Source organism: Argentina silus (genome assembly GCF_951799395.1).
Source record: "Argentina silus genome assembly, chromosome: 12".
Lineage (NCBI taxonomy): Eukaryota > Metazoa > Chordata > Actinopteri > Argentiniformes > Argentinidae > Argentina > Argentina silus.
The window spans coordinates 17236056-17254142 of record NC_139666.1 but is presented as its reverse complement, the minus strand read 5'-3'; the positions used below and the strand labels follow the sequence as shown (position 1 = coordinate 17254142).

The following is an 18087-nucleotide window of genomic DNA, read 5'->3' as shown; positions in this document are numbered from 1 at the left end:
TTTAGAAATGATGCCATATGATATTGACAGATGTTCTGGACTGCTACTGTGCGCTAGCTGTCAGGATTGTTATGATAGCTATGGCCGTGCGGTGACAGAAGGTAATATTGCCTAGTGTACAGGTCTTTGTTCCCGGACCCATCCAGAACACTCTGCTACTGTTTGTGTGCAGTGAGCTGAGCAGGTAGCACAGTGTACAATAGATGCTGAAGTCACAAACAACAAACATGTTGTATCCACAATAACACATGTCCCACTTTATATCACGTTACACCTTTACTGTATACTAACATGGTACAGTACTGTAGTTACATTGGCAAGTGCAGTATACTGAATCTAGTGTGTAGCTCTAGATTGTTACATAGTACTGATGCTCTGCAAAGACATACATATGCTCATCCTACATTACTCTGCTTCTAATGCACATTGGTAGCTCTCTCCTGACCGGTAAGATGGTTGAGAAATCATAATATTACTATACATTGAACTAGTAGTAGTAGTAGACACACACTTACAGATAAAACCATATATTCACCCTACTGTTCTACTGGACGCTATGGAACTTAAGTTTACAATGCAGGGTAATTGGCCATGGAAATCTTAGCCAATTAATCAAACCTACCCAAATAAAAAGTAACTTTTCCACTCACATTTTTCAGCCTCCTGCTGGTCTCTTGATGTCTGTGGGAGAGAGGAGAGAGGTGAGAGGTGTGTGTGTGTGTGTGTGTGAGAGAGAGAGAGTGTGTGTGTGGTTTATCACTCACAGCCTGGGAAAATGACAATAAAAGAATGGAGGGCATGTTTAGGTCTCTGTGTTCCCCACTGAAAGAGCTGGAAACTGAGAGCACAATCCACGCCACTGCCAGCCCCCGAATCACCCCGACTGCCTCACGCGCCAACACAAAGGCTGGGTGGGATTGGAGGCAACACACACACGCACGCACGCACGCACGCGCGCGCACACACACGCGCGCACACACGCGCAGTATCAGTAATTGATTTATCTAGTATTGATAGATTACATAAAAGCAGTTCAAAGATGTCCTCATAGTATAAACGTAACAGTTTTGACTACAGAACATTGTTGTGTTACATTTGTGTATTGGTGGTGGCCGCTTCCCTCCATATTTGTGTGTGTTATTTATGACGGCCACTAAATACCACTGGCATAAAAATATCTTTGAAGGGTAAAGATCAGAGGTAAGAAAATAAACTCCAGGCCTTGACACTGGACTATTGATACAACTAATAACCACTGATATGTATTTAAAGCACACAAACAACTATCAGGCATAGCCCAAACATTCCCTTAATGCCTTTTCGGGCATTCAGACATATTTTTGGTTCTGGGTACTGACCCAAACATTAAATCTTGACAGGTCATTTTGCTCTTAACTACTCTGTCAAAGCACCCTCTACCCTGTCTGTCTGAACTAGACACACCCACCATCTGTCACCGGGACCCAGTACAGTATATCAAGTCTGTTTAAACAGGGTCCAATAGCCCTTATAAAGCACCACACTGGCGTGATAACCACGGTGACAGAGTGAGATATACGACCCTGCTCTTCATCTCCATGCTACACATTCCTCCCGTCATGTGGTAATACAATAGTCCGTGCCTCTACCCGTGCGTACTCGGGTGTCCTGTGGATCCTTTCCCAGCAAGCAATGTGACCGGTGCAGCTGGGAGCACCTGCTGGGAATGTTGTGAACATTCTGTTCAGTCACCTGAGTCACTACGATGACCGCCTGTTGATCAAGCATGTTTGAATTCCTACAGGTGCCTCAGTTTAGTGGGAAAAAAACAACAACAGAACAGATAAACATGTGGATGGTTCAATTCAGTAATATTTTTCCCATCCATTTGGGGTTGACGCCTGCAGATTCCCCCCGAGCGCATCAAACCCATACAAAAGTTGCCATGGAATATGGACGATTTAATTCACACCCTTCTCCACTATCAAATGTAGATATTCACGTGTTCTATTCTTTCAAACCTTTACTATTTGACGTAACGTCACCAGAGTCGGACAGATCACCTCTCTCTCAAGGATGTGCGTCATTTCACACAAGGGTGATCTGACACTGCTGGTGAACTGAAGTGAATTAAAATAGGCGTTCACCAATTCTACATCTCACAGATTTATGGGCCGCAATAAAAGAGGTAGGAGAAAGAAGAAGAAAAAAAAAAAACCCTCTCCAGTGCGGCCTGGAACAACGTCACAAAGTCTGCATTTATGGTGCAGCCAGGGCCAAAGAGGGAGGTTCAGACCAAACTACCACAGGCCTGGTTACCTAATAGTAATTTATGAGTGGTGGTGGTAATAGCTGTAAGGCTTGTTAGGGGAACAGAGAATAAAAGGGAGCTATTCTCTTTCCTCCAGACCCTCAGGACTGTGCTGTCGTCTCTCTGGATCAGCTGAGCGCTCATACGAAGGAGAGCTATCAGAAACAGTACGCTGCAGAGATATCAAAGAGGCTGTTCTCAGTCTGATACATGCTGTTCTGTTCTGTACAAAAGCCAAGAATAGAACTCTGGTAATTATGAGGTGTGAAGACAGTACCATAGCCAGCTGAATACAGTCACCACAGCTAATTGAGACTGGAGAGTTCTGGGAGGAGTTGGTGTTTCTTTTGTCACACACAATAAGGGTGTCCTGACTCAGGAAGATTCAACAACTACGTCTACACAAGCAGTCTCATCCCATCAACTTTAAAGAGATACTAGAATCATATCTACATACCCATCTGTCCAGTCATTTCAAAGCTTCGAATAATACAATATCTGTTTTTAACAGTTTGTTCAGAATAACAAGTAAGGACAATGTTTTGCTAGCTTAAAGCCTTGAGGCAGAAATGTGATTAAGTCATGTGGGTAAATACATCTGACTATTTCACCATAGCAGGATAAATGAGGTGGCCAGCTAATGCTCCTATATTCCCTGCAGCTCATATGAACAGTACATCAAAAACTAGAAAAAGGCGTGTTTTTGTTTAGTTCATTTAAAAACAAGGTACACATACAAAATGATGCACTTGATTAAAGAATTATCGAGGATAAAAGCACAAAAAAGTCAACAACTTATTTCCATCGTGGTCCTAAAGCATGGGATAACTATGACCTATGCTCAGCTCAAGCTGTTCTTACAAACCATGAACTCAAGAGAAATGTTGGAAGGCTATCTTATCTCGCTACTTTATGTGCGAAAGATCCCTAAGACGACACTCTAACAGATAACCTTGACTAATTAGAGATACATTTTTCACAAAACAATGCTTATCCCAACCAACAGCCTTACGCAAGCTTCCAAACCTCCACACTCCTGGGGAGTTCAAAAATGTTAGAGGCAACCAATCAACCGCAGACTTGTTTACATCCTTCCTCATTGAACCGCCAATGGAAACGGAAAAGAAACCAGACAGCATTCTTGTATGGTTCAGTGGTCCCACAGGAACTAATAAGCCCTCTGGGGGAGGCCTACCTGTCTTACATTAGATCAGAACACCTTACAAGGTGAATAACACACCGGCTGTTAATCAGCTGTGCTGATGGGAGTTATGATAAAAGAAGATCTTGTAAAAACATTGTGTACTTTGTTTTGGTGCTGTACCTGTACGTGACTGATTCAGCCAACTTCTGATTCATCACACGCAACTTTGACAGTGCTTTGTCTCTGTCTCTTCACCGTCATGCTAATGTGAGTTCATCCCACATAATTGCAGGTAGACTTAAATATCCCCCCCCCCCCCCACACACACACACACACACACACACGCACACACACTCCAGATAAACAAACGTTCCTATTCAAATGTTAGACAAACAACTCTAAACAAAGACCAAAAGGCACACACACGAAAAGGATCTTGCCAAGTCCATTGTGACCGACACCTGGCATTGCCCCATGCCAAATTACCTGTACACAATGGCCTTCTGGGTATGTCTGTAACAGAGGCGGAACCATAGAGTTTGAAATGGAACGAGAATTCTAATTATCTGGGTGGAACTCCCATCTGGGGCATCAGTGTGGACAGTATATTTCCCATTGCTCAATTTCCACCCCATGCCAAGCCCTACTGGACGAAATAACAACAACATCACACAGACAATAGATGGGTAGGTCTGGGTATGTCCCAACATAAACACCCAGCTCCACAGAAACAATACCATGATACCGCAACTGCATGCCAAAGCCTTAAATGAATGGGTGTGCATGTTCACAAGCATACCTGTGTGAAATCAAGCTGACCTGCCCTGCTACATTCAACTCAGCATGGAATGTCCTCCTTCAACGTTCTTACTGATCAAATACCTCACGTTTATTCATAAGCCTCGTCACCTGGAAATAATCAGTTCAATTGAAAAGCAGTTCAATTCCCTCCAGGAAAGAAGACTCTCAGTCACAGCTGAGTTCAGATGTCAAATGATGTTCTTCATTGAAAGCTTTAGCTGTGGCCCAGAGCACCAGGATCATTTAGAGAGGATTGCGTCATGCTGATCAGAGACACTGCGGCCACTGTGAGCGGGCAAACAGGGTGAGGCTGGCATTTCTCTCTCTCTCTCTCTCTCTCTCTCTCCAGCCGGTCCAGCCAGGGAGCACAAATATAACCCTTGTGTTGCCCGTTTACAGCCAGGGCCGTAACCATGGAGGAGAGACTTTATTGGCCGATCACCACTACCGCTCGTTTGGTTTCACAATCTCTTCACAGTTCACACACCACTGCACAAGCAGTGACAGCGGTGCCATACTGTACCATAAGAGATGAGACCAAACCTCCCTGTGCCAGAGTCACAAATAAGTGCCCAAAAACAAATAAGACGACTCCGTTTGCCCCTTTTTCCTGATTGAGGAAATGTGACATTTCCAGACTTGTCGTGATTGGGATCAAACAAACATACAGTACATTGTTCGCCTTATCTGAGAGAGAACATTCCAATTCAACTTAATTAAATATTTATGTATGGAGACTTTCATAACCAGCTGTCAATCATTTTTAACATTGTTGTCCGGGAAAAAAAAGGCACACCTCTCAGCAGATCACACAGTTTGCTTGATCAACAGTGGCAGCTGGGTATTACATAATCAAAGCTCTATCATGCTACAGAGCCACTCCTTTAGCTTACATATAATTGTCAAATGGGGAGGTCATTTAAATTCCTCAAGGGCCAAACAGTTTATGCTACCTCCTGCAGTGCTTGTTGGCTTAGAGAGTCTACATTCCATGTCAATAATTTGCAAAAAATCAAAAGGTCGCCACCACCAATGAGACTTTGGACCTCACAGGTCTGGTCTGTCTGTTCTTCATAGACACAGAAATGCAGAAGACCCGGGAGACAAACAAGCCTCTAAACCAGCAAAATAAGTGGCCAAAATCAGCTCTGGGTAGAAGTTGCTCTTGACCACGGATCTGGGATCAAATTACCCTACCCTCCACATCTTATCCTTAACCATTAAGGGGATGAGAAATATACGGCTATGTAACAGTGGTTAGGGGCAATATCTATCAACATACTCTGTGAAATAAGCTGAGTAGGCATTTGAATTCCTCAGTGATACTCGTTAATGGGATCATAAATGAATAAGTGGTAGTACAATGCTGTTGGCACAAGTCATTTTCATCCTTTAAGCCATCAATCCCCTTTAGCTGTAAATCTGTGAGTAACGGGCCTTAAGGCGTAGGGTCACATACTATAACATAATCAGCTGATTTTAGGGGTCAGCAGGTAAAGCCACGCTCAAGACATTCCGATGTTTTCCTTTCGGAACAGCTCAGAACTGTAGTAGGCCTACTGGCCTTGGTGCCAGGCTGCTTCTGGCTTCAGCAACGCTACATAGCCTAGATCCTAGCCTGAAACCCAACCTTGCTTAGTCAAAGAGTTGTCAAAAGCAGAAACAAACTGGTATCCAAGATACTGTAGAACAACCAAGAACATCATGATTCATCAACAGTAAAAGACATAAATATTCTCACATCCTGCAAGGCAGCTGTGAGTGACGTGGCTGGTCTAAAAATAGTGAGGTGAATTTCATCCAATGATGAATCAAAGTAAATCTGTACAGTGACACACCTCATGGAACTTAGAATGTGTTGCATTGTTTTAAAAACAGGTAAAAGGAGGGTGAGACGAGGGAATCTTCCGGAACCTTCTCTGTGTTAGGGCTACACTTCACATTGCAACACCATGTTTTCTTAAGTCCTCTTATCAGTCTCTTATCTGAAGAATTTTGTGATAATATAGTAAAACATTTTGAAATGTTTAAAGTATTCAGACTGATATGTGTCTTTATCAGAGGGAACATAATGTGAGGTAATAATGCAGTAATACCTGTACACCTGGATGAGGGTAAAGCCAATACTACAACAATGAGCAAAGCTCAAAGGTCAAGCTAGACTCCACAGTTTACCTTTTATGGTTGATGTGACAACGAAGTCTGCTGTGAGCTGAACTGTGATCTCACCCAATGAAAGCCAACTCCAGACTCATGTATCATACACACCTGAGGTCTAGAACAATCTTGTCTGAACTCTATTCAAAGCCATAGAGTGATTAAGCCCATGCTGGAATCAAATCAATAGCGCATCGGTCAACCAACCAACTGAAACTGACTACCTCAGACTTCCTTGTAATCAATTTCAAGAGTATAATAAAACACATTGTTATTAAGAATTATATACAGAATTGTTCATTCAGGTCCATGGAGGATGTTGCTGTTGGATGATGTTCAAGATCACACCCCGACCCCAACAGGCTCGACCATAGAACAACATACCATCAAAATGAGAACAAGGATATCATGAGAACACAGATGTTGAGCAGAGCACCTGTCAGACTGGGTTTAAGGGTGTGGAGGTTGGACACACACCAGGAACAGGAGCAGCATATGAACCCTAGACACTGATCTCTCTCTTTATTTGGATTTGTGTCTCTGTCTCTCTCAATGTGTCTCTGCCTTTTATACTGCCCCTTTCACTGATTGTCCCTCTCTGTTTTTCCTCCCTTGCTCTCTCTCTCCGAGACATTTGCTTTTCAGGCTCTAGTGGGTAATGATGAAAGGACTGCAGCCTTGTGGAATTAGAGTGAGGTGTCTCCTCACGTGGCTCCCCTACGTGACTTCAACTGTACTCTCTGTAAAAGCTAAACTAACGGTGGACAATTTGTACAAAGACATTTCAAACTCAAGCACCTCAATGTCCCCCACAGTGAGTGAACTGAAATACTTTGACCCATGCAGTATGAGCAAGGTCCTGATGCATATCTCAACCTCAGAAACTCCTCCTAGCCTAGCAAGTCATTTTTTCAAGACTTACAAACCTCAAAACGTTGAATCATGACTCATGACCTCACAAATGTTTTAATCCACTAAAACATGTTATCTCAGTGACTTCAATAGGAAGAGTCACAGATAGCAGATCAGAGCCCCCAGACAGTGGGGGTTCAGTGTTGTTTTTACAAGCAGCAGCGTGAGCAGCAGTGTGTGGCTGGCTCCCGGAAGATAGTCCTATCAGGCTCTATATCTGGATGGATTCCAGTTGGTCCATGCAAAACATCTATCCTTTACACAATACTATACAACACACACACACACACACACACACACACACACACACACACACACACACACACACACACACACACACACACACACACACACACACACACACACAGTTTGGGCTACAGGGGAGAATGCAGAGGGGGAGAAAACACACTCTAAAAAAAGCCCTCCTCCCATGAGTCCTGCCACCATTCCACTCAATCCAATGTCAAAAAGTGACCCTCCAGGTTATAATTATAGCCCAGTAAGCCCTCTCTGGCCGAGCCCCCACACAGATGCCAGAGAGGGAGGCACAGAAAAGAACACAGCCCCCCAAAGAGCACAAGTGGTGGGGTTGGTTACAGTCTATTTACTGCCCCTGCAATATGGGTTAGGAGAGTGTCAACCATGTTGATGATAAGGGGGGATAGGACTATGATGATGATGATGATGATAATGAATTATGGAACAGAAGTAGGCAGGTTGCATTCTGTCCGGAGGTTCCATACTATTCATCCAGCTCCGTTCATTTTGTCACCCTGTGCAACAACAACACCTCAGGCCAATCTTTAATCTTTAAATGTCATCTTAAAAACATTAGAGTTCTCTCACTGATCTGCGTCCCAGAGCCTCTCTAGCCTGCTAGGGCTGGTACGAGGGTGTGTTGTGGTAACTGCCAGGCAGAGCTGGCTTTGTTTGGTGTGCGTGTGATGTTTGGTGTGTATATATGTGTGTGTGTGTGTGTGTGTGTGTGTGTGTGTGTGTGTGTGTGCGTGCTATCACTACCCTGTCCAGGGGTGGATGACACAGACTGGGTGGTTCAGGGGACAAAAATCCACCCCCAGGTTGTGCCACCGTACCAAAGGAGTGACTAATTGGAGCATATCTGGATGATTAGACAATGCCGAATGACGCACGTACAGTGGTGCTGAAAGAGAGAGAAATCAGATTCAACGGCACGGAGCGATTCTGGGTGGTTTACAGATGTACTGTATAATGCACCTGACCCATGAGGGGTAAATATGTCAGTGTTGTTGCAGACAGACAGAGCAGTTGTGTGCTTATGTTGATTGGTTTCTGAGCTCAGTGCTGTGCTATGCTGTCATGGTGAACATGTCAGAGCTGATGGACTGGGTTCTGAGGTCTGCCCCACCTAGCCGCCTCCCAAGAACACACCTGTGTGAAAACTGAACAGGTTGTTCAACATACCGCATGCACCCCTGCCCAGCACACAGGTGAGAGGAGACGGAACAACTGAAAAAAACACTGTAGCAGCGTAATGACTGCTCTCTGCTTCTCCTCTTTCTCACCCACACACACACACACACACACACACACAGACAAATAGACACACAAACACACCCATAAACGCACACTGAATTGTAGCATAATGACGGCTCTCTTTCCCTTTCTACCACACAGACACACACAGACACACAGACACACAGACACACACACACACACACACACACACACACACATTTAACTTGGTAACTTGCACCACACTGCCACTGAATATCCCATTGATCCACTACTGCATTTGATTAAGCCATGATACAGGGAACTGAGTCTGGTATATGTCATTCAGGGGTATTATTACTGTCACCCGTTGGAACATAATCAGATCAAATCTTCACATAACCTGCAGGAGAGCATTCACTTCCTCTCTGCTCCAATGGCTTGTTTGGTTTCACTGTGTGAACATGAGTGACTTCAGGACAGGGCATCAGACTCTCCCACATTGTCAGCCATGATAGGCTATACAGTACGTTGTATACTTTTATATATATATATACACACACACACACACACACATCACCTAAGACAGGTGTTTACTCTACGACCAACAGGAGTTAAAAATCATAATAAATCACTCTGAATAGCACCAAACATGTCATTCGTTGACCCCTCTTAAAACTCCCCAGTCCCCACTCTGAAACAGGCTTCACATGGAGAGCCACGTGTTCACGAACACGGTCCTAAGTTAAATTTAAACCTGGGGTCGGCAACACAAGTTCACCCTAGCTGTGCACAGGACAGCAGGGAAAATGACTGTGTTTCAAAGTCAGTATGACTTGATTAGAGGAACAAAGGACCTCATACTGCCTGACTAATGCTCCAGTAGATATTCAAATATAATGGTCATTATCATCTTGTCAGCTGTGTTTGTTGATATGAATGAGACAAACTTACTTGACAGTAACTCTGGTGGATAGGTCTTGGAGATCTCCTGGATGGAAGAGCTGTGCTTCCTTTAGTCCCAGCTTCCCGCAGGCCTTGAGGAAGACGTTGACGTTGTCCTGTGGAAAGAGAGAGACGGGAGAATGGTTGTCCACCTTCGCTCACTCAATAATCACTCAGGAATTCTCTGGCACAGGCACAGTCCACAAGTCATTGCATCCAAAGTTCATATCACCAGCGAACTGAGAAGGGTGGGGAGGAGCATGTGTGTGTAGCAAATAAGGAGTGACACAATACAGAATACACACACACACACACACACACACACACGGGCAGGGCTGCATGACAGCAGTGATTGACAGCTCCAAAGCTACCTGTGGGAGTGTTTGGGCCAGCCAAGGGGCGGGGATAGAACTGGAACTAGGAAGGATGACATCGATGCTGCCCACAAGCCCCACCCCCTTACCAAGCAAGGCAGGGCTGCCACCCGGGAGCCCTGCTGGTAGTTTACACTCTCACTCCTCACACCCCTCCCTCCCTACCCCTCCCCTCCCCTCCCTTGCTCACCCCTCCCCTCCCCTCCCTGCCTAGCCCAGAGCTGGAGAATACCTGTGGAATCTACAGGGTGGAGGATTATTTTGGAGACATTTGGTTGCCATGATACAAGAGGTCGGGTGACTGAAACTGCCAAATATTTCCCCCAAGCGACTTGACAGGGCTAGGGTGTGGAGTGAATGTTTCTCTTTCTATTCTTTGACAGCCATTTTCGAGTTGTGTGCGTGTGTGTACAATATGTGATGACAAATAGACTTTGTCTTAAAATAACACCTTGCATATCTGAACCCTGTATACAACACACCAACATATCCTCATATCCTCACGTGTGTAGGGCTATTCCTTACCAGGGCTATGATGTGTCATGTTGTTGTACTAGTCCCAAGTGGCTCGTTTGTACATCTGCCCATCACATTAGGACAGCACACACCGACACAGCGCTATGTAGTGACACATGGGTTTCAACATGGGCCGAAATAATTAGGGGGTAGCAGTTCTATATTTAACCAGCTAACATGCTTATTAGCTGATGGCAGGACTCAGGAGAGAGTTGATCTCTCCGTGTCGGCGGTTCCTCCTGACAGCTTTGCATGTGCATAAACAGCGGTTTAGAGGTCTCCAAAGGTCACTGTGGGCCACCTAAAGGTGAGAGGTCAAACTCCTCTCTCCCTGTGTGGGGGTCAGCAGGTCTGCTGTTTATTTATAATAGTATAGTGAGGGTGTTCTATAACCCAGGCTTATTTATGTTTAGGGATTGGCCTCGGGGTTTAGAACCCTGGAACATGAGGTAATACAAGAACTCCTGGTGACAGGTACAGTAACCCTACTGGTAGCAGAGTGATTCTAGAATGATTGATTAGTTTATGAATGGTAGAAGGTCTACTATAATTGGCACCTGAAAAAGCCAACTCTGCTTTAGATACTAGAGGAAATATCCAACATAATTCATCGGAACATTCCAATGTGGCAACTGCTTTCAGAGTTTGAGTTTGTTATTCATTGCATACACTATCTATGTACAGTTACCACAGTAACATTTAAAACACTTGATATGAGTAATGGGTACTCTGCATTTCAATCTCCTTTTGATAGGTATGTGTCCACTGCTGTGCATAAAGTTATCTTATCTCAAGCCATGCAAAACAAACTGATAGGACAATGTTGGATCGTAAAATATGAAAGAAAATACAGATATCCTGCTTACATAAATATGCAGGGTTGCACTTCCGCATTCCTTCAGTCGAATGCAATATTGAATCATCTCTGTAATGATAGGCATATAACCATGTTATTCAACCCTTTGAGAGAGGTCAGACAGAAGTACAGAGCAAGGCAGGATTAAACAAAAAGTCCTACAAACAAGCTAACAGTTGTTTACAAGAAAAGGAGAGGACATCAGTCCGATTTAATCAACTCCAAAGATGTTCATTATATCTAGCCAGGACCATTTGTGCTCTGTTCAGTATTAATACCCAGTCAGTCCCAAAGCATGCAGAGATAATGATGCAGAAGGAATGTCATTTTGACTTTGTAGTCGCTGCACATAATCCTGCTAAAAATGCTGTATTCATCCAGCAGGCTCTAATCCTCCAGTCCAGCCATTCTGTTTTATGGATTTCATTCAAAGCACTGGGGAGAGTGTAAACATTGGATTTCAGCTTTGGTAATTACCAACATATTTTTCTAATATGTACTGATATGTAATGCACAATAAAATATAACACATCTTCCACTCTGTGTTCAACAGTACTCTTTTGAGAATGATGCATACTCAGTAATCGGCTTCATCGCTCTCTGCTAATGCTTGCTGGTGGTTGACAGGTCAAATGACGAGGATAACCATTTCAAAGCCCCCCATCACAATAAACTTCAGACATCATCTGCGTTCCAGGCTGGGAGACACTTGAGCAGTATGTTCTCTCATAATAAAGTCCATAAAAACCCTCCTCTCGCAAAAGACAGATCCAGGCATAACATTCACAGTACAACAATAACACTCAAACAAAACATGGTTAAATGACTATCATTATAAAGACTACATTTAAATGAGGAGCAAGGCCGTTGGTGGCCAATAAAAATCTATTTCCATCTTCTATATTCCGTACAGGCTTGATCCAAAGAAGGCCTATTCTGTGCGGGAACATCCAGCCCATGTCAATTATAGTGTGTTTAGAGTGGGCAGAGGCCTATGGAGTCATCTCTAACTCTGTACCTCAAGGCTCAGCCCAGCGGGCCTTCGACCCAGACCTGCTCTCATGTGGCTGGCTGCCCCACCACACAACTGTAGGCTTCCTCTCCAGATTGGTAAGAGCAGAACCAGCATGATCCAGGGCAACGGGACCCAAAGCCACAGCTCGCTGAGCGGCCGTCAGGGATGGAACACGGAGAGCAGAGCTCTGACATGGGAAACATACCAATGGATACAACTAAAACCAGAGAATATGCTCAAATCTGGAGCCAATGTTGCTAAATATTCCACAAAACCAGAAATTTCCGTTTTTCCTTTTCCCTCCCCACTTAACAAGCATTGATTCTGCCAGAGTAAGAGCCTGGTATCGATTTCGAGCGGTGGAATTATTCCGAGAGCAAAGCTGAAAGGACAGATATGACCACAATAGCAGCACATTTTCATATTTGAGCGTTAATGAGGCGTGCTTGTAAAGAGGCTTTCATTCAGCACAGATTAAATTCATCTTAAAGTCACAAACAAGAAAGCCCTGGCAAAATTCCTCTTGTTCTTTGTGCATTGTATTATTCTCTCATACTGTATGCACTTACGTCCAACACACCAGAACAGAAATATTTTCCCACTTCATTCCTCTCCAACAACATTTAGTAGAGAACATTATTGCATACCTCAAGACAAACCTAATCAGTTCAACTATCTGTAGCAGAGACACAATACTCCTACCTATGTGTAGAGCAGTGGAGGCTGGTGAGAGTAGAAATCGGAGGACGGGCTCATTGTAATGCATGGAATGGAATCAGGAATGGTACACACATATTTGATACCTTTCCTCATTCCATTCATTATAATGAGCCCGTTCTCTGATTTCTACCTCCACCAGCCTCTACTGGTGTAGAGAGGAGACAGTCATTCCTTCATGGAAAACAGGCCACTCTGAATTATTTTCAGAGAAGAGATACAAGACCAGAGTTTGTAGTAAGTATATCTATTTGTAGTAAGACAAACGCAGAGATACAGTCCTCCTAACTACTTTTAGAAAGAGGAGATACAGAACTTTTTCCCCACAGCAGAGAATGTGGAATCTTTATCTGGGTGCCTTCCCTTTCTCCCCATGTGGTCTGCAGTAACTGATAGCCCTGGGGCAGCCTGAGAAGAATTCATCATCAGGTTGTTTCAGGTTTGAGTCCAAGTCTCGGAAATACCACAGCATCACTACTACTGATCAAGAAGACACTTATCCTCCATTACCTCAGCAGGTGTCCAGCTGCTTAAATGGGTAATGGGATCAAAACAAGCTGGCTGGCAGGGTTACATGGCAAATGCCTGGTTCTAAGAGTACACTGTTCAGTAAGTATAGTGTTTACTGCTTACCTCAAGCCCATCGGGCTTTGGCTTGGGTGCCAGTCTGTTTCTGCTTTAGCCAGCATGTTGTTTGGCATGGGAACAATGTTGTTTATTACAGAAACAGTCAGGTACTCTGTCTAAGAGTTCTTCACTGCCCTCAAAGCAGCTGGACACAATTACACCCACAAGGACCTTCTGTGTGAGTGATCAGTCTAAAGAAATTACTCTCAACCCCTTCAACCCTCTCAACTTTCTTATCAAATTTGAGCTACACTGTCTGGGTCTAAAGACGTGTTTCTCAACCATCCTCTGTGCAAAGGTTGAGAAACTATGGCTGTGTTCTAAAATGCATTCTTGCGCTCTGCGTCCTCCCATTCTTACAAGAACACACCTATAAGAACACTTGAAAGACCATATTGGCAAGAATGCAAGAATGCAGAGTGGTTAAAAACAGCTAAATTTGTCCGAGTCCAGAGTATCGGTAAAGACCAGAGTTGTATATCTCTTTGTAGTAAGTATATCTATTTGTAGTAATACAAGCACAGAGCATCACCACTGTAATGACCACTAACACACAATGGTGCAGGTAGCGATCGAGCATTGGGGCAGCTAAACATTTTTTAGGTAGACTTACAGTTCATTACTGCCTCAAATAATTAGTATTATCAAGATTACAGTGTGCTATCTAGCTAGATAAATATGACATGGTTATCGTTATTGATTATTATGGTATCAATATCCCCTCATCAATATCGCCATACAGTACTTTCATCATAATGTGTCCTTGTGTGGTAGGTTTAAACATGTCCCCGCCCCTTTATTTCGTACTTTTTACCCATGCGGTCTAGTTTTCGGCGCAACAATAATCCTGGTTTTTGCAACCCATAATATCTCACATAAAAGTATTTTTTATATATTTAATGTACAAGGTTTATACACCGTATGGTCACCTGCTGTTAAATAAACAAAAATCTAATTATACACCGCTATTCTATGTTGCTAGGCAACCTCATTAGAAAAGCAAAAACATTTAAGAGCAACATACTGGCAGGTGCAGTGAGATAGCTCCTACGTTATTACACCACTTGCAACCGGTAGCCTATATAATAATGGATATATGATCAGAGAACTTATCCCAAAAAGGGTGCTTTGTAGAGATTTTCATTCATAAAACCTTCACACTCATTAATTCTACTTTACATGAAATAAACGGTCTGACAATTATCACTGACATGTCAACAGGACTCCAAAGTCGTCCAGACCAAGAAATCCTCACTGGCACCTTTACTTATGGAATGACCCAAGTACAAACTGTTTTGTCTTAGATAGATACTGGTTTGATTTAACAGAGCCTTTAGCGTAACAGACATCCCATTTACAGTGCACTCCGATGTGCCCAGTGGCCTTTCAAGCTGCTCCTCATTCACAGTGCTTATTAGTGTGGATGGATATAGAGAGAGACAAGCCAGTGGAGCACACACATCTCTTCCATTGGCACCCATGCCTCAGACATGTCAGCTGTCACCACAGCTACCAATACCTCATACCTCCTCAGATCTTATCAAAGCTTTTTACACACACACACACACACACACGCACACACGCACACACGCACACGCACACGCACACGCACACGCACACGCACACGCACACGCACACACACACGCAGTCTCAATGGATTTAAGTGAAGGTTATCAAAACAAAAAGACAGGACTGGCTAGAAAGATAACTTCTGCAGAACTTGATTGAACTGTGTTGATATTGAATGAAAGAGTGTGGTTATGGATGTAAGCCCAGCCTTTAGGAGAATAACAACAAAGTCAAGGGAACCATCCAAACAAGGCAAGGACGAATGCAGATGTTATTATCAAGGTAGAGGGAACTCACCAGTCCAGCGATGGGTGTGGAGAGCCTGTTAACCCTCTTGATGACGCCAGGTTTGATCCTGTTGATCAGACTGGAGAGAGAGAGAGAGAGAGAGAGAGAGAGAGAGAGAGAGAGAGAGAGAGAGAGAGAGAGAGAGAGAGAGAGAGAGAGAGAAAGTCTGTCGGTTACTCTGACGAGCAGGGAAGGAACACAAACAGTTACAATGTCTCAGTGCTGGATGTTTATGGGGTCATTTAATGTCCACCTGGCTCCAGTTTACTAAACGGCAGAGTGCTACGAGGTAAACACGCCTGTTCTCTGCTGCCGAAACATGCCCTACTCCCCCTGAAACAACCCCTTTCACACTAAACACCCCCTCTCGCTCTCACTCCTCCCTAGAACACCACCTAAAACACCACCTAAAACACATTCCCACTCCCCTCTAGGAAACCGCATAAACACATGAGGTGAAATCATGGGGAGGTGGTGTATAATCAGAGGTTTATCCAGACCTACCTACTCTGATGTGTCTGGTCATAGTCTAAACTGTTGTGGCTGGAGAGCAACACTCAGACAGAATGTGTACGGAAGGACAGAACCCGGTTAAAGGACTTCATTTCACCCCAAGAAATGATCAATGATAATGAACTGTGGCATTCATTCATACCGAATAAAATACTGCTTTCGAACATATAATAATATATATCACATGCCATTTAGCTGACGCTTTTATCCAAAGCGACGTACATTGCAGTGAGTGCACACATTTCAGTATATATGGTCCCGGCGGGAATCAAACCCACAACCTAAGCGTTGTTAGCGCCGTGCTCCACCAACTGAGCCACAGAGGACCACAACACTGACAATGCAGTGAAAGTAGTGATAGTAAACCTTCAGACTCCGTCTGGCCCTTCTTGTACCTGCTCCTTTAGCAGACAGACAGAGAGGGAGGTCACTACAGCCCTGCTGACTTTTGCTCCTACTGATAATCCTGGTGAGCGTTAGAAGTGTTGACCTTTGACCTTTGGTACGTCAATGAGTCTCACTGTGATGAATCGAGAGACATAGAATTTATAAGCCTGTGAAATGTGGTCTTGAATGTCGTGAAGGTGTTTTATCACTCAGATAAGGCGAGATTTGTGAGTGCGATATGATCCTGTATGAAACATGTTTTACACATACCGGAAGCATCAATTTTGATTAGGTAATACAGTTCAGAGTGTTATAGTTCTTCAGAATATTGAAGTAGCATTCTGTTGCTACTTCCCAATGCTAAGGAGATGGATGGATCACAGTAAACTGTGTGTGCTGTTTTAGTTTTACTAGCCTATGTAAACCTGCAGGGGAATAAAGAGTTTCAATAAAGATTGAGGAAACGTTTAGAGGTCCTTGACTGACTATGTCTGCTGTCCTGCTGCGGGGGGGAAACAGTACAGTCAGGTTCAGGTCAGCACAACGAGGAGATGTCTGTCTGTGCTTAGAGTGGACAGCCAGAATAGTCAGGGAGATGTGCCAATGCTGTGGTAATTACAGAGCCCTGCTGAGTCACTGAAACAACACCACATTGTCCATCCAGGAGAGCTGCCCACGCATGTAGAGAGGAGAGAGAGAAGGATGGAGAGAGAGAGAGAGGGAGAGGGAGAGAGAGAGAGAGAGAGAGAGAGAAACCCCTGATTTGGCTCTTTCTGGCCCAGACCCACTACCATTCCTTTAGTGAGGCCAGCCTACTCTTTATGATGGGCCACACCACTCAGAGAGGTAGCCTTGACTTGGCCCAGAGGCAGAATCTCCTAGGGCCTCTATAAAGTGATTTGAAATCACTACCTGTGGAGTCAAATAAACTACCTGTTGAATCAATTCAAATCAAACAAAACAGCCAGCCTATCATTTGAACTCATTCATATTGAGATAATGCTCCCCGCTCACACCCGTACGTCTTATCACAGCTATCCCTCTGTGCATGTGTCATTCCCTCAGCTTTGCCCAGACATCTCTTCCAACACAAGTTATATGTGACCAATCCCTTGCTTTGCTATGTGGTTGCAGCTACAGCGATTCCAATTACCACACAGCTTCTCACTGCTCCCATTAAAGCCAAGATGGCACCCTGCCTGCTCACAATCACATCTGCTTCCCAGGCAAGCCCTCTCTAAATAGATCAGAAGACATCATCTGAAACAAGACCGGGGGAAAGCAGATGACATTCAAACACTAACAATACGACCTTTGATTTGCTCCTTAGTCCAAAAGCTCTGTTTTCAATGAGGTGGCTAACAAACAAACATTCCATCAGCGGGGGTCTACAGCGTGCCCTGGTAAATATCAGTAACACTTACAGCAGAGTGGAAATCTTGAGACAGGAGAGGGTTTACCAGTGAATGAGTGGCTTGAAAGAGGAACCTGGGAAAAGCAGGG

The 18087-nt window shown here is 44.1% G+C and overlaps 1 protein-coding gene across 1 annotated transcript in view; it reads right to left on the bottom strand.

Moving 5' to 3' along the window:
- The window catches only part of lmo7a (LIM domain 7a), a 52372-nt gene that overhangs the window by 27226 nt on the left and 7059 nt on the right, over positions 1-18087 (bottom strand). Inside the window, exons 3-5 of the mRNA XM_083681577.1 lie at positions 15694-15763; positions 9732-9838; positions 651-681 (exon numbers count right to left, since the gene is read on the bottom strand). Of these exons, the coding sequence (XP_083537703.1) occupies positions 651-681; positions 9732-9838; positions 15694-15763 (208 nt within the window). The remainder of the gene's footprint in view (positions 1-650; positions 682-9731; positions 9839-15693; positions 15764-18087) is intronic.